At 43.7% G+C, this 23,162-nt stretch overlaps 1 protein-coding gene across 6 annotated transcripts in view; it reads left to right on the top strand.

Annotated features, from left to right (window-relative positions):
• Positions 1–23,162, top strand: part of LOC147111992 (F-box-like/WD repeat-containing protein TBL1X) — a 330,596-nt gene that overhangs the window by 206,668 nt on the left and 100,766 nt on the right. For all 6 annotated transcript variants that reach the window (XM_085999446.1, XM_085999441.1, XM_085999444.1 and 3 more), the window contains one exon: positions 22,999–23,105. In XM_085999446.1, the coding sequence (XP_085855572.1) occupies positions 23,048–23,105 (58 nt within the window). In that variant the 5' untranslated portion in view covers positions 22,999–23,047. The remainder of the gene's footprint in view (positions 1–22,998; positions 23,106–23,162) is intronic.

Below are 23,162 nucleotides of genomic sequence, written 5' to 3'. Positions count from 1 at the left end.
GGGAATGGAGAATTCCCAGAGATAGAGAAGTGCCACAGTAGGTATTTAATACCCACTTCAAGCAGAAGCAGTTCTGTATTACGCTGAGACTGTGCGTGCTCTGGAATTTGTCCCATTTTACACTTACATTTACATTCAGTGTCTAAACATCTCCATAGCAACTTCATTTCTAATCAACCAAACCCTCCACATTACTGAGGAAGGTTTTCGCAGACGAGTGATATAAAAGCAGCACAGCGCTTCACAGGCAAAGCTGTAATATAAAGGAAAGCCATGACTGGATAAATGGACTGTATGAATGCAATAGAGCTGTACTGCAGAAGCTCTAGATAAATCTAGTGGTGTAATTATCGAAGTGACGCTACAACAGCTTCAACAGGCTCCTGACCAATTAGGTAGAGGATTTCTCTGTAAATAAGGGCAAAATGAACACTTAACACCCATAGTAACCTCAAGGGCTCAGGATATTAATTGTCTCCTTTTATAAGGAGAATCTCATGCCCTTGTTAGACTAACTTGGCTGTCACGAGCGATGCATATTAAATAATGCCACTTCAGTCATGCTGGCCAGGTTAATTGGGCCACATGCAATCAGCAGTCTAACCTCCTTCACTTCTTGGGGTGGTGGCAATAATTCCTGTCAATTTGTATTTGATTCAAAAACAACTGCAAACTGAAAAGGTTAATCGCAATTCCTTCAGTATAGATTGTACCTACAATGGGCAAGCAGTGAGTGTGGGGCCGACGTGAGTCCTGGATTTCATTTAAATAGACGAGGCCTGCCCAAACCCGGCATCAAGGCCGGCAAGCGGGAGTCGGACGAACGCAGCAGGAGGCTGCAGCCGGAGAACCACGGGAACAGTCCCTGGCAAGGTAAGTGAAGGGGGAGATCTGGTGCGTTGTGGGGAATCTAGGACTGGAGCAGCACTCCTGGCCCTCAAGGAAATCCTCGCGGCCATGTTTCCCTGACGAAGCTCACTGCTGTCATAAAAATGTGGTTTGAGTGATATCATGAGACCCCGACCTTTGACTCTCCCATGAGGTCATCACCTGCCAGTGTTGGTTTGTATTTCCTGCTAAACTGTAAAGACTTCCTCTTTTCCCAACCTGACCCCTAAAGAAATGCTAACCAAACACAGTTGAAGCTTGGCTAACCCAACAAGTTCAGGTAGCTGGGGAGAGGTAAACTTTGGTGGCCTGAAAAGCCGGGGCTACTTTTTTTTTTAGACAGTGAGACATTCCCGTAGGGTGGAGGGGGATGGAGACCAGAAATTTCCCTGGGCTCCATCTTACTTACAACCCAAGCAAGATGTAGACGGACTTGAGTGCCAGGATTATATCCTGGCAGAAGTGGAGCCCATGATCAATTGACGATAGGAAAGCAGCAGTGGCAAAATCTTCTTTGTTCTTTGGCTCTCTACATTCTCCTCCCCCCGCCCCGCGCCCCACCCCCACTTAAACACATGATGGCCGGAATTTTACCAGTGCTCAGAGTGCGGGTTCGGAGGTGGGTCCGTAGTCCAAATCAAAAAAGATTGACAGCAGTTTGGTATCCCGCTGTCAACCCGCCTCCTTGTCAGTTTCCCAAGTGTCGGGTCTGTCATTCCTGAACAGACCCGACACCAAGCGGCGGGTCAGACAATTTAGATAGTTAAAAGCTTGTTAAAAGGTAGTTAAGCAGGATTTTACCATGTACTTACCATTTTACCAGCTTTTCCATGAGTTTCCCGGCGCACGGGGATCATGTCAGCTAAGTAGGTCGGGTGTTGTGTCAGCATGGAATGATTTACTAACCTGATAGCTGCAAATGTTCTATGAAAGCTTCCATTTCATAGGTCTTCACTTTCCAAGGTTAGAAGCTATTGCTTACTGCATTTGGAACACAGATTGAGCTTTATGCAGCTTGCAAGTGTTTGGAGCAAACTCTATCCAGTGTCACCTCATTGGAACAACCTCTCTCACCATTGACATCGCTTCTGTCATCTCAACCTCACCTGCCATCTATTCCATCAGCATCGGTGCCCTTGAAAAAATCTCACCTTGGTCCTCAGAATCCCAACATGATCAACCCCAGCACCAGCATCACCGGGCACACCAGCAGCACCAACATCTACACCAACCTTCTCCGCAATCAACTGATGCTGCACAGCACACAGGACATCATCACCGGTGCACATTGCTGCCAGCGATGGCCTCACCATGTCCAGATTTACTTCACTTACCACTGTACACCCTGGCTGCCACATGATGCACCAGGTTGGCACCACCCCACACCAGCACCATAAAGCATCCCTACAATTCCTTTCACGCTTATCACCATTGGGGGGTGGGGGGGACGTTATGTTTCACCATTCACTGGAACTCACGAAGCCACTTCCAAAGGTGCACACTAATCTGTCCAAGAACGCAAAGTGTTGAAAATAAAAATTTCAATGCTTGACAATGCATTAACAGAAACTTTACACGAATATTGGCTGAAGCACACAAGTGTGTTAGTTTGAATGATTGGACAAGGATGAGTGTGAGGGGTGGCTAGTGAGATGGGGATGTGATAATGTAGATAGAGAGGGATGGGTGGAGGTGCAAGGTAAGTTGGTGTGAGTAAGGATGTGCAGGAGTAGGGTAGGGAAGGCAGAGTGATGGGGATGTGATGAGTGGCACAGCAGGATGAGGTTGAGTGTGGCTTTGCAGTAACATTTCATGATCCACTGAGATCATTGAAAGGTTTGCGCCACTGCAGCCAGGCACTCCGGACAACATCCCTGCTTGTGTCCTCCTGTGCAATGTGCAACCAGGCTGCATTGGTCTCCTGGGGAGGTCTCTTCCGCCCATGGGAAGGGAAGAGAACCTTCCTGCGTATGGAGGGAGTAATGGGAGAGTCTGGGTGCAGCCGTGCACCTCTGTGCAGTGTTTTGTCGGTGTTTGCAGCACCTCAATGCTGCAGAACACTGACAGCACAACTGTCAAAAATGAATGTGGCCGTGGTCCCTTTAAGGAAACCGGCTGATGATGCGTCATCAAATAACGTCATCAGACCTGGTTCCTATTAATTGGCCGGGAACCTCGCAGGGCGGGGCTTAACAAGCCCCATCAACGGAAAGTCATGTTTGAGGCCGGGATCTAGGCAGATGCGGGGTCCCCACACGCCACGGACCCGCCGAGGTTGGAAAAATCCAGCCCGAAGTGTCTAAAGATGCTGCCCCGAAATTCCTGGCTCCCAGCTGGATGGACACTAGGGGAATACCTTAAATGACCTCATTCCTGGGACCTGTGATGTGGTCTTGACCAGGGCAGACAGACAGGCAGAAGTCCCATCCCACTGCTTGAGGAATTTCAAGCCCTCGGTCTCAGTACCACACTCAATTCTATTGTACATGTAAGAAATCATTTTCAAAATATTACTTGGTCAGGCCCAGGTATTACTGTATTAAATTTCTGTGGTTTACCAAAAACCCATATGAACATTTTTTCCAAACAGCATTTGATGGTGTTTACATTCCATTTTACAACATAACTTTATTTTTTCACTAATAATAGCTTACATTGATAGGTTTCCTATATGAGAACAGTGATTTATGTAACTGGAGATATTTTTAGTCAGGTAAGTTAATATTATACAAGAGTGAGGTCTGAAAAATATCTCGGTGCAGTGAAATATCACTGCGTCTAGAATTATCTTTTAGTCTCAAGGTGACCAGAAAGGGGGGGGGGAAAGGCAACAGCACAAGGTCACTGACACTTATGACCCATTGACAGACACACAACAGCACTTATGCTCTCCCCTGCCAGATACAACCGCCTCAAGCCAAACTCAGTTCAAAACAAACATGAAACAAAATTGCCTCTAAGTCTGGAAGTAAATAACTCAATCCCAAAATACAGAATGTTTAAAAGTGAATTTTGACAATGACTGAGGGGCAGAAACCAGCACCTAAGAAGGGTACCAAGAAAACATGACTAAAGTCACAACAAAGAACGGCACGAGACCGAGAAGATAGAGGAAGGACAATTAATTGATTTGTATCTACAAAGTGATGAAGCAGGTTCATCTTAACACCGGCATTTCCTCCAAGAACACGAGCATCATGAAGAATATTTTCGAGAGCATCCTGAGTGAAGCTTCCCGCCTGGCCCATTACAACATGCGCTTGACCATCCGCTCCAGGGAGAACCAGACCAGTGTATGCCTCGTGCTGCCCCGGGAGCAGGTCAAGCATGCCGTGTCGGAAGGGACAAAGGCTGTGACCAGGTACGCCAGCTCCAAGTGAAACAACAAGAAGTTACATCTATATAGCGCCTATAACATAGTAAAACGTCCCAAGGCGTTTCATAGGAGTGATTATCAAACAAAATTTGACACCGAGCCACATAAGGAGATATTAGGACAGCTTGGTCAACGAGGTAGGTTTTAAGGAGCATTCTTAAAGTTAGAGAGGTGGAGAGGTTTAGGGAAGGAATGTTGGAGTTTAGGACCTTGGCAGCTGAAGGCACGGCCTCCAAGAGTTGCGCGATGAAAATCGAAGATGTGCAGAATTGGAGGAGTGCAGATATCTCAGAGGGATGTAGGGCTGGAAGAGGTTACAGAGAAAGGGAGGGGCGAGGCCAGGGAGGGATTTGAAAACAAGGATGAGAACTTCACAACGTACTGAAAAAAACCTAGTGGGTTAATGCTGTGGAAAAATGAAAGCAAGCTGTAAAGTTCCCCACACTTTTTGAAAAACCCAGGATCAAGAAAACAACTGTATAAAACAGGAGAGGCTTACAGAAAATCAAATCAAAGACAAAGATGGCGCTCGTAGATGGAAAGTTCCACGTCCATTTTAAATACAATGTAATGTACTGGGGCCACTGCTTTTTTTGATATATATAAATGACCTGGATATTGGAATACAGAGTAGAATTTCTAGATTTGCCGATGACACCAAACAGTGAGGATGATACCAATCGACTGCAACAGGACATAGAAAGGCTAGCAGAATGGGCAGACAAGTGGCAGATGGAATTTAATACAGAGAAGTGTGAGGTGATAATTTTTGGCAGAAGGAACAGGGAGAGGTAATATACGCTTCATGGCACAGTTTTAAAGAGTGTGCAGGGGCAGAGGGACCTGGGAGTTAATGTGCATAGGTCCCTGAAGGTGGCAGGACATATTGAGAGAGTGGTTAATAAAGCATATGGGAGCTTGGGCTTTATAAATAGAGGTATTGAGTACAAAAGTAGAGAAGTTATGCTGAACCTTTATAAAGCGCTGGTTAGGCCACAACTGGAGTATTGCATCCAGTTCTGATCACCACACTTTAGGAAGGATGTGAAGGCCCTTGAGAGGGGGCAGAGGTGATTTACCAGAATGGTTCTGGGGATGGGGGATCTCAGCTACAAGGACAGGTTGGAGAAGCTGGATTTGTTTTCATTAGAGCAAAGGAGGTTGAGGGGTGATTTGATAGAGGTGTACAAGATTATGATGAGTTTGGATAGGCTAGACGGGGAAAGGCTGTTCCCACTAGTGGATGGTACAAGGTCTAGGGGACACAGATTTAAGGTTTTGGGCAAGAGATACAGGGATGTGAGGAAAAACTTTTTTACGCAGCGAGTGGTGAGGACCTGGAATTCGCTGCTGTCGGAAGCGGAGACGCTCAATGTTTTCAAGGGGCGACTGGATAGGCACTTGAGGGAAATAAACTTGCAGGGCTACGGGGATAGAGCGGGGGAATGGGACTGACTGGATTGCTCTACAGAGAGCCGGCATGGACTCGATGGGTCGAATGGCCTCCTTCTGTGCCATTATGACGCTGACTCTATGGGCTGGATTTTCTCAATGGAGACGAGTTGGAGGCGGGACTGCTGCTTGTCGTGTCAATGTCCCGCCTCCATCCTCGCCTGACCAACCAGAGGGATTTTCCCCCTGATTGACCTTGTTAAGCCCGCCCTGCGGGCTCAGCAGGCCAATTAGGGAGGAAGTCACTGACCAAGCACGTCAACGTCAGACATGCTTTCTGTCAAGACTTCTTGGAAGAAGAAATGTCAGCGTTTGACAGCTCTGTGAAGCTGTCAAACACTAACATTCTCTGTAGTTTGATGAGTCCTTCTGCTTAGGACTCATCAAACCTTTCAACTTTGTCGATTTCAGATGGCTGTTGGTTCGGAGGTTCCAACAGCCAGTCTGTGAAATCGACAACGAGGATGTCGGGTCTCCCGATCCAGGGTGGATGAAGGCTGTAGGAAGAAATCAAGGTAAGTGAACATTTTTTTACACCTATCACTCACCTTACATACTTACCACTCCACACTTGCACCCATCACTTACCTCCACATCTTACTTCCAAGTGCCTCCGACCGCTGCAGACCTCCTTCATGTCTCCTCCAACCCGGCGGGGTTCTCCGAAGTCGGGAAGCCTTCACCTGTGAAGGTAAAATGGCACTAATCCTTTTTTCTGCCTATTAACTACCTGTTAAAAGGCAGTTAAAAGTATTTAATTCCTTTCCCGCCTCCAGGAGACAGATCCGAAGCAGCACATCTTCCCGCCTCCTGGCAAAAGGGCATGGAGGCGGGATGGGTGCGGGTTTGTCATCCGCCCCCACTTTCTGCTACTTTACCAGCAGTCCCGCCTCCATGCCCGCCTCCTCGGGGCTTGTTAAATCCAGCCCTATGACTAATGCTTGAGGACATTTAAAATAAGCAAGGGAATTAAGGGGCAGATTTTAACTCTCGTTGCTGATCAGCTGCCTGTTACAGAAACCACCCAAGTTTCAATTCCTTTGTTATCATGAACCTTTGTGCTAATTGATGGAAAGAAAAAACATGCATAGATATATTTGGTTTGGACACTGGGAGAACTCCCCTACTCTTCATCGAATAGTGCTGTGGGATCTTTTACATCCACATAAGAGGGCAGACGAAATCTCGGTTTTAACATCTTATTTGAAAGACAGCAACTCCAACAGTACAGCACCCCCTCAGCACTGCACTGAAGTGCCAGCCTAGATTATATACTCAAATCTAAGGAGTGGGGTTTGAAGCCACAACCTTTTGACAGGCAAGCATGTTACTACTGAGCCAAGGCTTGACAGTTTATTGATGGATGTTATTTATTTATTTCCCCCCCCTCCCCCCACGCTACTACTGGCACCAATGGGTATCCCGCACCTAGGCATATTAATTTACGTAGGTGCAATTTTCCACTCTCTCCACTACTATTCACCCTACACCCATCCGAGTCTGAACGTTGACTGATGCAATATTATGATAAACCAATCCAGATAATGGAGAGCTATTAGCATGTTGCCATACTGGAAAGATTTAGACTAATGGAGAGGGAGAAGTGAGTGTAACGAGAAGAGATGAAGCAAGAGGAATGGGAAAAGAATGAGAGAGGAAAGAAGAAATGGGAAATAAATAAAGGATAGAGGAATGAAGAGGAAGGAAAGGGAAAGATGGAGATAAAATGAAGAGATGGAATGAGAGGGAGACTGTGAGGGAGAATGAGTGTGAGAGAAACAGTAGGAATGAGGCATATACTGAGGGGGAAGAGGCGATAGGGAGGTAGATGATCGAGGGAGATGGAATAAGACAGGCAGTGAATTACAGGATAATGAGAGGATGGGGAATGAGAATGCAATCCGGATTTTAAGTAAAAAGTTGAAAATAAAGCACATCAAGTAACATTGCTGGGTATTTGTTTTAAAATTTCTTACACGGTATTTTGGTAGTTAACATAATATAGGTTAGCATACTTTTTTAAAGAAAATATGTATAATTACCGGCAAATGACTAAATTGTAGTTCCAACTTTTTTTTAAGATGACATACTTTGTTAACATGTTCTTAATGTGCTACTATGTTCATTAACAATATTATTAACTTTTATCATAATTTCTCTTCACACCATTAAGGTGTGAGTTTTTGCAAAAATCTCCAAGATTGCAGGACAAATAACAACTGACTTATTTTGTTGCAAAATGATTCATCTCCAATATTTTGTGAGGGGAAAAAATGACATAGTGTGCTACTGTGTTACCATCGCTTCAGTCTTGTTGGTTTTCAGGCTGTCAAACAAAGTGTTGATAACAAGAACTTACCGTACTACATTTTGACTCTGCAAAAATATTTGCATCTAATTATATAACTTAATGGTTCTTTGTCAGTGCACAATTTCTTCCTCTAGCTCTTGAGTTTGAAAAGTTGGCCACCCCGTACTATAGCAACCTAGAAGGCACGTAGGCTGAAATTACACGGCAAAGATATTTTTTTCTGGAATTAAATAAATAGCATGCATTAAAATGGGCTAAATTCAGAAATCTACTTTGTATAATTTCTTTACCTCGAGGCTTACTGATCTAATCGGAGCAATTTTTTTTAGTTCAAATGCACATTGATATGAAGGAGCATTTCAGCAGTGGCCTGTGCTCTGGTTTCCTTTGAAGAAAGAGAGCTAAGAACGTAGAGTTTGAGATGGCAAATTGAATCTTTGTTTGAGCGAAGTTATACAATTAGATGCAAAGATTCTTACAGAGCTAAGTTTAGCATTGTAAGTTCTTGGTATCAACACTTACTGTTTGACAGCCTGAAAACCAACAAGACTCGAGGGATGATAATATGTAATTTTTTCCCCTCACAAAAGTATTGACGATGAACCATTTTGCAACAAAATAAATCAGTAGTTATTTGCCCTGCAATTTGAAGAGTTTTGCAAAAACTGACACCTTAATGGTGTGAAGAGAAATAATGACAAAACTTAATCCTGTTAATGAACATAGTAACATGCTAACAAAGTATGCCGTATTTAAAAATAAGTTTGTATTGCAATTTTTTCATTTTTCCGGTCGCTATTTACATAATTAAAAAACATTTTTTTTGTTAAAACAATGTGCTGAAAATAAGGTACGCATATCAGTGATGATATAATCTTGCACAGTATCTGGAAGGTACATCTATCTATATTAGTTCCTCAGGATGTTGTTTTTACCACTTCTCATGGTTCTTTTTGATATATGACTTTTATTAAAATGTTTTTAAATATACGACTCGTATAAAGCAGTTTACATATTTTCAATTCGGTTATATAAAACCATAGAAGTCTATAGCACAGAGAAAAAAACTTGCGTTTATATAGAATGAGCCATTTGGCCCACTGTGCCTGAGTCAGGCGGGAGCCTCACGCACTTGTGCAGACAGGACCGCATTATAATGGCCTGCTGGACAAAGCATCTGCCATAGACACTCCGTGCAATAAAACCACATGGTATAGCAGAAGAAACTCAAAGGTAAGTGTTGCAATTATTTTTGCGGGACTAGCAGGAGCAGGAGTGCTCCTCCGTGCTTCACAAGAATAATGTGGCCTGCTGTTGCCCCGGGCTCCTCATTCACCTTTTCCCCAGCCGTTTAGCCTCCAGGCCACCCGAAATGACACCTGCTTGGAGCCAGTGCACTGCATCGTGACGCTTGCTCTGGATGTGCTGCTCTTCGCATGTATGTTGATGAAGCTGGGCCTTGAAATGTTGGATTCCCGCCACAGCTCTCAGGTTGTCGTGGATTGCTTTAGTCTTTCCCTATTTATTCGCATCAGTACCCTTCACAATGATCAAAACCTCTTCAATCTCTTCTTTGTCTTCTCTGCTCCAGTGGAAATAGAATCATAGAATGGCTACAGCACGGAAGAAGGCCATTTGGCCCGTCGAGCCCGTGCCGGCTCACTGCAAGAGCACTTCAGCTAGTCCCACTCCCCTGCCCTTTCCCTGTAACCCTGCAAATTCTTTTCCTCCAGGTACTTCCAGCTCCCTTTTGAAAGCTGTGATTGAGTCTGCCTCCACCACCCTTTCAGGCAGTGAATTCCAGATCCTAACCACTCTCTGCGTAAAAAAGTTTTTCCTCATGTCGCCTTTGGTTCTTATGCCAATCACAAATCTGTGTCCTCTGGTTCTCGACCCTTCTGACATGGGAACAATTTCTCTCTATCTACTCTGACCAGACCCCTCATGATTTTGAACACCTCTATCAAATCTCCTCTCAACCTTCTCTGCTCTAAGGAGAACAACCCCAGTTTCTCCAGTCTATCCACGTAACTGAAGTCCCGCATCCCTGGAATCATTCTTGACTCCCCACCATCTTCGCAAGGGCAATTAGGGATGGGCAATAAATGCTGCCATTGCCAGCGACGCCCACATTCTGTGAACGAATATTAAAAAAAAATCTTTTCTGCACCCTCTAATGCCTTCACATCCTTCCTAAAGTGCGGTACCCAGAATAGGACACAATCCTACAGTTGAGGCCGAACCAGTGTTTTATACAGGTTCATCATAATTTCCACGCTTTTGTACTCTATACCTCTATTCTTGAAGCCCAGGACCCTGTAAGCTATTTTAACTGCTTTCTCAACCTGCCCTGCCACCTTCAACGATTTGTGCACATATACCCCAATGGTCTCTCTGTTCATGCACCCCCTTTAGGATTGTACCCTTTAGTTTATATTTCCTCTCCCCATTCTTTTTACCAAAATGTATCACTTTGCACTTTTCTGCGTTAAATTTCATCTGCCACTTGTCCGCCCATTCCACCAGCCTGTCTGTCCTCCTGAAGTCTATCACTATCCTCCTCACTGTTCACTATACTTCCAAGTTTTGTCTCATCTGCAAATTTTGAAATTGTGCCCTGTACTCCCAAGTTCAAGTCATTAATATACATCAAGAAAAGCCGACCCCTGGGGAACACCACTGTGCACCTTCCTCCAGTCCGAAAACAACCGTTCACCACTACTCTCTGTTTCCTGTCACTTAGCCAATTTCGTATCCATGCTGCCACTGTCCCTTTTATTCCATGGGCTTCAACTTTGCTGGCAAGCCTATTATGTGGCACTTTGTCAAACACCTTTTGGAAATCCATGTACACCACGTAAACTGCATTGCCCTCATCAACCCTCTGTTATCTCATCAAAAAACTCGATCAAGTTGGCTAAACACGATTTGCCTTTAACAAATCCGTGCTGGCTTTCCTTAATTAATCCACACTTGTCCAAGTGACTGTTAATTTTGTCCCTGATTATTGTTTCTAAAAGCTTCCCCACTACTGAGGCTAAACTGACTGGCCTGTAGTTGCTGGGTTTATCGTTACACCCTTTTTTGAACAAGGCTGTAACATTTGCAATTCTCCAGTCCTCTGGCACGACCCCCGTTTCTAAGCAAGATTATGGCCAGTACTTCTGCGATATCATCCTTCACTTCACTCCGCATCCTAGGATGCATCCCATCTGGTCCTGGTGACTTAGTCTCAGTAGTCTCAGTATCTTAACGTTTCTACTCATACCAATAGTTTCCCAACCCTGGCATCACTCTGGTGGATTTATACTGGATGCTCTCTATGGTTTGGCTTTAATGTCATTTCCATAATGGGGTGCCTAAAACTGGACACTGACCACTTTAACTGTGGCTTGGCCAATGCTTTGTACAAATTCATCATTACTTCCTTACCCTTGTATTCAGTGCCCCTATTCTTAAAACTCAAAATGCTGTTTATATTAAATGGTTTTACCGGCACATTCAGCTGCAGGTAATTATGTATTTGAACTTCTAGGTATCTCTGTTCATCCACACCCTTCGGCACTTTTGCACTAAGTATACACTTCCATTCCTTGGTTTTATAAGCAATTGGGTAGGGACAATGCAAAATTTGCATAAGCATGTAAAAACATATTCAATTCACTTCTGTTTTCTGTATAAATGGTCCTCCGTGGACATTTTCTACTGATTTGGATATTTTCTTGGAACTCTAATTCCTCATAATATCTCCTTTGGCTTGGTGCCATTTTTGTCTGGTTACGCCTCTGAAGTGCCTTGGGGCATTTTTCTCTGTTTTCTGCCCTCTTGAGCATCCCTGATTATAATCGCTCAACCTTTGGTGGCCGTGCCTTCTGTTGCCTAGGCCCTAAGCTCTGGAATTCCCCTCCCTAAACCTCTCCGCCGCTCTACCTCTCTTTCCTCCTTTAAGACGCTCCTTAAAACCTACCTCTTTGACCAAGCTTTTGGTCACCTGCCCTAAGTTATCCTTATTTGGATCGGTGGCAAATTTGTTGTCTTAAAATACTCCTGTGCAGCGCCTTGGGACGTTTTACTATGTTAAAGGCGCTATATAAATACAAGTCATTGTTGTTGTTAAAGGTGCTATGTAAATACAAGTTGTTTTTTGTAAATTGTCTCTCAGACCCTTTTATTAAGTATCAGTGAAAATCAGGGTACTGATCAGTTACCAGTTAACTTACCAAGGACTACGGGACATCATTACATTAGCTTCTCTGATTGGCTGACTCAGTCCCTTGCTCGCTGGAGCACATGTTTCACTGATGTACTGTGACATTTTTTTCTTTTCTCTCTGTGTCTCTTGAAGCCATGCCTCTTCATTTTTCATGTTTGATCAGGCACACAACAATCTGGCCTGTTGTGCTTTGCAGTATGCGGAGGACTCTGAGAGCTTATTGATACTCACTGATTTGATGTTTGAACTCTGATTGGCAAGTATTTTGGTGAAACAGCTTGGCCTCTACAGGAGAGCAGAAAGGCTGTAGAGACCATTTTTTAACTGCTTCTTTTGCTGTCCTGTAATTAAAACTACTCTTTCCCCCCCGCCACCCCCAGCACACATATAACAGGATAATAAGCAAAATGTACAAAGCTATTTTGCTCTGGTTCTGTACTGTAAAATACCAATTAATCACTTTACCAAATTGTGTGAGCACTTGGATTAAAAACGAAATAACTTTTAGTGTACACCTTGGGGGCAAGTTTTGGTTTGCTGCCAAATTCTCTCTACGAAGTTGACTTTTGAAATGATGGTTGAGTAACAATAGCAGAATTGTACATAACGGTATTGTAAAATCATAGTAAATGAGCGTAAAATCTAGCCCCTTCATTGTTCAAAAGCAAAAATAGGGAATCAAGGTGAAGATTTCCTCTGCTAAAAGCACTTATGATTTTCCTACACCTAGCAGTAGCGCATATTGAAAATTGGAACCCCCCACCCACCCCCCGCTTTCTCCCTTATTCGCACAATAGTCCTGTAGGAATCTAAACTTTTATATTACTAGCAGATGTCTCATGGCATTGCTTATGGTGAGTCAGAGGGTACATTGAATTGATGTCTGACGTGCGATGGCTAAAGTATGAGGAAGTAAGTGATGCTGACAGAAAATGTGCACTTTATGCAAGACTTTTAATATATTTTATACATATAAAAAAGGAAGAAAGACTTGCATTTATATAGCGCCTTTCACGACCACCGGACGTATCAAAGTGCTTTACAGCCAATGAAGTACTTTTGAAGTGTAGCCACTGTTGTAATGTAGGAAACATGGCAGCCAATTTGCGCACAGCAAGCTCCCACAAACAGCGAGGTGATAATGACCAGATAATCTGTTTATTACGCTGCTGTTATCCTGGGGATATATTTAATACAAGAGATAAGAAACAAAGAACTTGTATTTACATAGTACCCTTCACAACCTCAGGATGTCCCAAATTATTTTACAGCCAATTAAAATAATGAAGTAGTTGAATTTTTGTAGTAGAAGCAAAATATAACCTGCAAATAATCACCACCATCCTCTCCTTTCCCACCATATCCCCACAGATACAAAGATTGCCAGAAATGCTGTAATTGTTATTTATAAGATCCTTGAAGGCTAACAAGAATAAGGGTAAATATTGGTCAGCCTTATTGTATTTCTACTCAAGTTTGAATGGGAAGAGAATGAAGACACAAAGTTGCAATCCAGACTTTTAAACTATTGTAATACAGGGCCAAACCTAAATGTGTCCACTGTAGTTTGCACAAATCCCTACTGAACCCTATCAACGCTCTTTTGCCACCCAGGAAGAAAGCTATTGTCGGCCATTCAGAGCTCCTAAAGTGTTCTGAGATGTTCAATACATTATTTGTATATACTGTCTGTTGTTGGATGCATATTTGTCCTATAAAACCAACTTGATCTGTACGAGTAAAAGTGTAATGTATTTTCTCCAGCCTTCAGTTCAATGTATCTGTCAAAATTTTGCTATCACTGTTTAACAGTGAGATGAGCCTTTAACTGCCACATTAGATGATCTTTTCCCTTTCAATGTGGTATTGAGATCAGTGCCATATTTTAATGCATCAGACAATAAGTCAGTCCTCTGCTTCATTAAGGGATCGCCACCAGCTCTTAAAGACTTCTTTGGATTGCTAGACTATAAAGTACCATATTTTGGTGACGCACTTAAGAGGTATTTATAACCACAGAAATCTTGAAGCATGTTCCAGATTTTACAAATATATTGCATTATTTAACAAAATAGTTATTGAAAAAGATAACAAAGAAGACAGTGAATATGCTTGTTGGAGCACTCCTGCTCCTCCTGACCCCACAAAGGTAAGTTTTGTACCTACCTTTTGGGGCTTCCACTCCTGTTCCGACTGCTTCAAATGAGCAGAGTGTCCACAGCAGATGCTCTGCTCAGTAGGCTGTTAAAATGGCTTCCGGGTCCTTTCTACAGAACAGGACCCCGACTTGCATATATTTATGAGGTGATTGCCAAAGTCAGGCAATTGCCCAGGATAACAGCAGCGTAGAAAAAGGCCTCAGAGCGAAAGTATACCGCTTTCACTTTAACGCCTGTTCTGCCTGGTTTCTGCTGGGCAGAGGCAGTTAAAATCTCTCCCCTTTTGAGTTTATTTTTTAGTACTGGATTGATTGATTGCTTTATCTTCGAGTTTCCCTCACGCCATTGTTCTTTCTATGCAATCTTATTGGTCTAATCAGATTATAGAAAGCAGCAGATGGACCATTCAACATTCAATTCCGTACAACTATTAAGTTTGAAAAAGTAGAATAACTGAGCTCTTCTACAAACAGTTTTAGGTGTTGGTGATTAATGTCCCATGCTCATTTCAGCAGCGTTTTAAAAAAAAAAAAAGTTGGTTCCTGGGATATGGGCGATGCTGGCGAGGCAGCATTTATTGCCCAACTCTTAATTGCCCTGAGGGACGTTGCTGCTGCCTCCTGGCTGCATCTACCTCCCAGGTTGTACACCAGTGTGAGAGTGAAGCCACTTGTAAGCTAGACCGGGTAGAGGTTGCAGGTCCCCTTCCATGAAGGACAATAGTGAACCAGTTGGGTTTTTATGACAATCTTGCAGTCGTTTCTGGTATTAGCATAGTTTTGTTAAGCATTTAAACAGTGCAGTCCTGGTTAGGATCTTCTGAATATTGCAACATTAAAAAAGGATTTCAAGAGTGCTTTAAAAAATAATTATAATTGGGGATTCAGCAGGAGCTGCAATGAGTTGAAAAAATAAGGAAAGCAAGTTGGGTCAAATGAACTCTGAACATTGAATTATTTTTGGAGCACTTCTGAAGCCCTAATTATTTTTTTAAGTGTTCAACTGAGGGGAACCAGCATTTCCTGCTACAGATTCTGCCATTTTTAGGATTCCTGAGGGCAGCTGGCATTAATCCATACAGGGAAAGTAAAGCCCTTATAAAGGCTTCCAATATACTGTCCTTATAAAGGCACAGGCCTTTCGCTGCCTCATCTCAAGTGTGTGTGGCTGTCTCTTTCTTTTCTCTTTCTGCCCTACCTTTAATAGGGTGTGTTTGGGTTCTCTTTTTCTTTCTCTCACTCTCGCTATCTCCCTCTTCCTCTTCCCCACACACCAACAGGGTGTTTAATTCTCTGTCTCCATCCTGTAACCATGTCTCTGTTTCTCTCCAATCTGTAATTCTTCCTCCCTCTCTGTTTCTCTTCCATGTGCTACCTTTGTCTTTGTCTCTTCTCTCTTTCTCCCTATATATGCCTCTCGTACACTTTCATTGTCAGCTCTGTATTCCTCTGCATCAGCTATCTCTCTCTTTCCTGTCTGAAATTCCGCCCCCCTCCCCCGCCTACATAACCCGCCCCTGTTAATATTCAGGCCAGAGCCTCAGACAGATAGAATGAGTGAAAATGTGAGAGGCATAAAAATGAAGAGCAAGAAAGACAATCAAGGAGTGTAATACAGTTACTGGGGGGAATTTTAACCTAAAAAAATGGGTAGGTTGGGGCATGTGGGAAGTTGGTGTTAAAAATCTGAACCTGAATCCCAACCAGAATCTGAATCCCAACCAGAACCTATCTCCAACCCGCCCACTTCCGGTTTTATTGGAGGCGGAATGGGGGGTGGGCACGGGCAGCCAACCCACTCCCAGGAGGCGGGTCATCTGTTTAAATATTATAATGAGGCTGGAAGCCTCTGCTTTAACTTCCATTTTGAATTTAACTTTAGCTGGTTGGGTTTTGCAGGCCTCGTGAAACCCGCCAGCTACTGCAAGGCGAGGGCTGCTGGATCCAGGAAGTACGTGCCTTTACACTTGCCTGCTGGATCCAGGAAGTAAGTGCCTTTACACTTGCCTGCTGGATCCAGGAAGTAAGTGCCTTTACACTTGCCTGCTGGATCCAGGAAGTAAGTGCCTTTACACTTGCTTGCTGGATCCAGGAAGTAAGTACCTTTACACTTGCCTCCTGGATCCAGGAAGTACGTGCCTTTACACTTGCCTGCTGGATCCAGGAAGTAAGTGCCTTTACATTTGCCTCCTGGATCCAGGAAGTACGTGCCTTTACACTTGCCTGCTGGATCCAGGAAGTAAGTGCCTTTACACTTGCCTGCTGGATCCAGGAAGTAAGTGCCTTTACACTTGCCTGCTGGATCCAGGAAGTAAGTACCTTTACACTTGCCTCCTGGATCCAGGAAGTACGTGCCTTTACACTTGCCTGCTGGATCCAGGAAGTAAGTGCCTTTACACTTGCCTCCTGGATCCAGGAAGTACGTGCCTTTACACTTGCCTGCTGGATCCAGGAAGTAAGTGCCTTTACACTTGCTTGCTGGATCCAGGAAGTAAGTACCTTTACACTTGCCTCCTGGATCCAGGAAGTACGTGCCTTTACACTTGCCTGCTGGATCCAGGAAGTAAGTGCCTTTACATTTGCCTCCTGATCCAGGGTTCCTACCTAACCCAACCCCAGCGATCAGAGACCCCACTCACCCCCCTCACGAGGTCTCCGATCCCCACTGCAAAGCAGCCCCCCACCCCCCATGCTCCTCCGGCCCCCAATGTTCCCTGTAAGCTGTGCGCCCCCCCCCCTCACCCTGTACTGCTCACGACCCCAATCCTTTCTGCCCCCCCCCCCCCCATACATACACGATCCCTCCTTCCCTCCTCTCTGCGGCCTAGTGCCGCAGGGCTACCCGCCCAGAGCCAGACAACCTCTCAATCTGGCTGGCTGCGGATGGGAAACACAGGTTTCCCAGGCAAATCAGGCCCTGCCTCTCCCGGGTTTCCTGACCACTTCACAGCGCCGCCTCCCGTCTGCTCCTAACCTGCCTTCGCCATTAAAATTCAGCCCACTGAGTGGGAGAAATGTAGATGCTGGAAGAGGCTAATTTTGAACTGTTTTATCTGTGTGCAATGCCAAATGAGGTGAATTTGTAAGGTATAATTAAAATTTCTGGCAACATTAACATTTGTGTAAATTTGAGCAGTGCTTGTAACTCGTGCAAAACCTGTCTGTTTCAGTACAGGGTGGAATAGCATAGTGTACAACACCTGCTACTGTGACCCCACGTTTTCACAAACACTATGCACATGTGGAATAATTGGACCAATATTCTAAATAGATGTACACCATGCACACCCTGTTGTTACGTAGTAATTACTTCGGAAAAACTCTTTGACCTAGTTTCATTTCACCCATTTAAGAAGCACCAGGATATAGACAGTGTTTGCAACAATCAATTATTGACTTGAGAGATTCAAATTTCGAACTTCTGCAATGAGGTTTCTTTTCTTCCGGTGCGTCAGGAACTGAAACTAGGCATGAGTTGGTGGCAGTGTGGGTTATTACATTAACCACATTGTTATAATAGCTTACTGCTTTGCTAGTGATCAAAGGCTATCAGAAGGCTACTTTTTTTTCCCTCCAAATGCCGGTAGATTTCATTGTATAGTGCAGGGCTGTCGAAGCTGATTCCAGGCGCACTGTACCTGCCCTGGAGAGTTTGATGGCACATTGACCCTGCACCAAAAGTACACAATTCTACACACCGCTTGCACTGAAAACAACAGGTTAAGCACACAGCTCTCTGCACTAATACAATTGTTGACCAGGGTTTTCTGCTGGTGCGTTTGTCTGCCTGCGATTTTCTTGTTCATTAAAATGAATGAGGGGAAGATTGTAGCCTGGCAAGCACACGAGTGGAAAACTAGGCTGCTGTAAAAAGGGCTTGTGCATTCCATTGGTTTGAGGTTTGGACCGTAGCCTTTCCTTTCTTTTAGGACGGCGAGGCTTGTAGGGTCTTTAGGACCAGTCCCAAAAAATAAAGCATCACATTGATCTTGACTGTTAGAGGCCACTGTGTATTTATGTAGCTGTTAGAGGTCACTATGTATTTATGTAGCCCAGCGGCAGCCCTAGTATCAGGTAGAGTTTGCTTCAGCTTCAAAATATTGAGTCAGCTTGAATATTTTGCAAACTTTTGATACTTAGCTTTCATATAGTTCAGGGTGGGTGATCTATGTACAATTTTATAAGCATATTTTAGTCGGCGTATTCAACACTTTGCATAAAATCATCTTAATTAGGCTTAAAGTACCATCTATTACTGCCCTCCCGACTCCAGCAATGTACTTCTGTAACATAATGCTTTTCAGGGGTTGTATGGGGGCATAATAGGCTAGATGGCAATGTAGTCTGACAGAGATGTGGTTTCACACCTGTCACTTCCCCAGAGAGTGAGATAACAATTTCAGCCATGCAGTCGTAGCAACGTGCAAATAGAGAAGCATTTGTGTAGCATTGAGACATTTCAAAACACTTCACATGATGAATTACTTTTTGGAGTGTTAGTGAATGCTGTTATGTAGGCAAAACGTGGCAACCATTCTGTGCCAGCATTGTAGTGGTGCTTCATGACTCTTACAAGCATCATTCCACAAACAGCAGTAAGGTGATTGGCCACTTAATCTGAAGGGACCGGTTGAGGGAGATTTATTGGTCACGGTACTGGGTGAACGGTTTTTCTTTAAGTTGTGACATTCTTTTAATGTCCGCCTCAGCAAGTAGTTGGCACCTTGGTCTAACATCTCCCTCCAACATTGTAGCACACCCTCAATAGTGTGGGCCTAGCCATACCCCAACATGTAAAGGAGGGGTAAAATGGTTTCGAAAAAAATGGTAAAATAGATTTTTTTTTGGTGCAGAAAGGATGCTTGTGCCCTTAAGGGATTGGAGGGCATTACATAGTGAACAATGAACAACAACATGGAAACAGGCCAACTAATCCATGTTGGCGTTTATTCTTCACGTGAGCAGCAGTCCTAATCCAATCTGCCTGCCCTGTTTCCATAATCCCTTTATTTCCCTTTCCTTCAACAACCTATCTAACCTATTCTTAAATGTTAGCATGATCTCTGCTTCAATCACTAATTCCGGCAGTCCTTTCCACAGCTTTACAACCCGCTGTGTAAAAGAAAAGTCGTTTCTCCCGGTCTCTGTCTTAAATTTCTTGCATTTAATTTTATATCTATGCCCCTCAATATAAATTAGCAATCACTGGAAACAGTTTATTTCTATCTTGAAGATCACACCTAAATCTCTTCTGTTCTAAGGAAAACAGACCCAATTTTTCCATGCAAAATAATTGCCTATGGAAGGAAGCCAGTGCTCTCAAAAATAATATTTATGAACCTTCTACCGCAAACTGCAAGACACCATGTTAAAAATGTAGCATTTAAACTTAATCTTTTGATAGTTTCTTTGATAGTCCAATGACTATATTAATGATGGATGAATGAATAGACAGCTGTATATCCAAGTTTGCAGATGACACATAAGTTAGGAAGCAGTGTAATTTGTATGGATGGGAGCAGGAAGTTTTATTTTATTCAAAGAGACATGGACAGATTAAGTTAGTGGGCAAAACTATTAGAAGATGGAGTCCAATGTTGGGAAGTGTGAGGTCATCCGCTTTGGATCTGAGAAAGACAAATCGGAATATTTTCTTAATGCTGAGAGACGAGGAGCAAAGGGCTTTCAGTGTCCATGTACACAAATCACTAGAAGTGCATAGGTACAAAATGCAATCAAAGTAATGGAATGTTGGATTTAACTCCGGGCGATTGGAATACCAAAGTGAAGAAGTGATGTTTCAATTATGCAGAGCCTTGGTCAGAACCCATCTAAAGTACCGTGTTCAGTTTTAGGTCTCACACCTCGGGAAGGATATATATTGACATTGGAGGGGAGTGCAATGCATATTCACCAGAATACCAGGACATGAAGGGTTAAATTATGAGGACTGATTGCCTAAACTTGGTTTGTATTTCCTTGACTTTGAAAGGTTGAGGGGTGATCTAATTGAGGTGCTTAAAATGATAAAGGGATTCGATGGGGTAGATACAGAGAAACTGTTTCCCCTGGTATGGAATCCAGAACAAGGGAGTATAATCTTAAAATTAGAGCTAAGCCCGGTCGGAGTGAAATCGGGAAGCACTTGTTCACGCAAAGGGTAGTGGGAATCTGGACCTTTCCACCGGAAAAGGCTGTGAATGCTGGGTCAATTAAAATTTTTAATACAGAGTTTTGTTCGGTAAGGGTATGGCGGGTAAATGGAGTTGAGGTACAGATTAGCCAGGATCTAATTGAATGGCGGAACAGGCTTGAGGGGCTGAATGGCCTTCTCCTGTTCCTATGTTTATGCACCTGGGATGGCTACAGCCATTCCTCTGGTATCAATCTTATTTTGGGAATACTATAGCACATTGAAATAATATATACAAGTCGTCTTCTTCTCAGGCAGTCCCTCGGAACCGAGGATGACTTGCTTCCACATTAAACATGAGTTCTCAGGTGACTGATGAGTCCAATGCAGGACCTACAGTCTCTGTCACAGGTGGGGCAGACAGTGGTTGAAGGGGTGGGTGGGTGGGGTGCTTGGGTTTACGTGCACTCCTTCTGCTGTTTGCGCTTGGCTTCCGCTTGCTCCCGGCGAAGATACTCGAGGTGTTCGGCGCCTTCCCAGATGCTTCTCCTCCACTTTGTGCGGTCTTGGGTCGGGGATTCCCAGGTGTCAGTGGGGATGTTGCACTTTTTCAAGGAGGCTTTGAGGGTGCCCTTGAAGCGATTCCTCTGCCCACCTGGGGCTCTCTTGTCGTGTTGGAGCTCCGAGTAGAGCGCTTGTTTTGGGAGTCTCGTATCGGGCATGCGGACGATGTGACCCGTCCATCAGAGCTGATCGAGCGTGGTCAAAGCTTCGATGCTGCGGATGTTGGCTTGAGCGAGAACACTGACGTTGGTGCGCCTATCCTGCCAATGGATTTGCAGGATCTTGCGGAGGCAGCGTTGGTGGTACCTCTCTAGTGCTTTGAGGTGCCTGCTGTACATGGTCCATGTCTCTGAAGCATACAGGAGGGCGGGTATCACTACTGCTCTGTAGACCATGAGCTTGGTGCTGGGTTTGAGGTCCTGGTCTTCAAACACTCTTCCTCAGGCGACCGAAGGCTGCACTGGCACACTGAAGTGCAGGAACGCTGTACATCAAGTCCAGTAATCGCTGGTTTCAGTGCTGCAGTCCAATAAAATGTTATATTCTCCCAGGAGGCCGTACTGCTGTACTTTTCATTTCATGATTGTGAATGGCTGTAAACTGGCTCAATGCTAGGGATGACGTTTGGAAAATTTAAAAATAAAATAATGTCAAAAAGGGTAAGCGTGAATGCAATTTTAACTTAATATCTGATAATTGACAAGAGAGTGGGATTGCAAATTTTTGTGAACTTGACATCAAAAAGTGATTTTACAGTTGTAGTGTGAACAAGGTTTAAGATGTATTGTACTGCTGGAAACTTTGTGATTTTAAATTTTTTATATTGCACTAATAACACCTCTTGCACACACTTGTTCATTTGAGCAGCTTATTTGTATGTGACAAAATGCTGCACTGAAGAATTTACTCTAATAGCTATAAGTTAGGGCTGCCCATATTTGTCATAAATTTCAAGTAAGTGGAAAAGGTACTTCAGGTGAAGGGTTACTGCTTTATATACAGGTTTATATACTCTTTAAAAAAAACAATTTAAATTTAATAATGGGGTGCCTTTAAAAGGGGGAAAGGTAAGGAACCAGAGAGTCCATTTGATCCTTATTTTTCCAAATGAAAAAGATTTTCAAAAAGGTGAGAGTTATGTAAAGGCCCATAAGGAACTTGCACAGTTTGCAGGGGAGGATGAATGAATGGGTGGTAGTGGGAGAACTCCATGATAGAATAATCAGACATGGACTTTGGATGAAGGAGATTTGATGGCCCCATGCACTTTTCTCATTTGGGACATCGTGTTCCTTGTGGTAATGGTACTGAACTGGCAACCCAGAGGCCGAGAGTTCATATTCTACCGTGGTAAATTGTCAAATTGAATTCAGCAAATCTGGTCATCTGTGGGCAGCACCAGAAAGATGAGCATAAAAGCTTCTAGCTTGTCAGTAAAATCTAAGTGGGTCACTGATGTCTTTCAGGGAAAAGAGGCTGCCAGCCCAATCAGTCTGTCCTACACAGACTCCAGCCCCACACTACATGGTTGACTTCTAATGTCCTCTGAGGTGGCTTAGCAAGTCATTCAGTTGTAAACGATCAATACAAAATTCCACTCTACACCACGTCCAGGTGATCCAATGCACCCAGGTACAGGAACTGGAAAATCTGCCTCATTGATTAGAGAAGGCCTCTTTGTTCCAGTTGAAGGTTCTCATTTTGAAATTTGGATGTTTTGGCTTATTCAAAAATCATTGGGGTATAAATTGGACCTCATTGCGCCCGTATTACGGCTCAACATTTCCACTGTCAGCCCTAACGTTGTTTGAAGCTGTTTTACTTTATAATCAATGGAGCTAATTGTCACCTAACCGTTTGAGAAATAATTAAATTATCATTTTTTTGTGTCCTTATCCAACAGGGCATAGATTGCACTGCTTGTAAACCTCATAATTTGAGGTGGGGCTAAGATGAGCATAACTAGTGACGAAGTAAACTTCCTGGTTTATCGATATCTCCAAGAATCAGGTAAGAATGTTAATATACACCACACAAAGGCTTCAGTAGGAGTATGAAGCAGCTGAT

Source organism: Somniosus microcephalus, chromosome 10 (assembly GCF_052327205.1).
Source record: "Somniosus microcephalus isolate GS21.2 chromosome 10, FLI_Smic_1.0, whole genome shotgun sequence".
In the NCBI taxonomy this organism is placed as follows: Eukaryota; Metazoa; Chordata; class Chondrichthyes; order Squaliformes; family Somniosidae; genus Somniosus; species Somniosus microcephalus.
The sequence above is the reverse complement of the archived record's forward strand: the minus strand, read 5'-3'. Positions and strand labels throughout refer to the sequence as shown.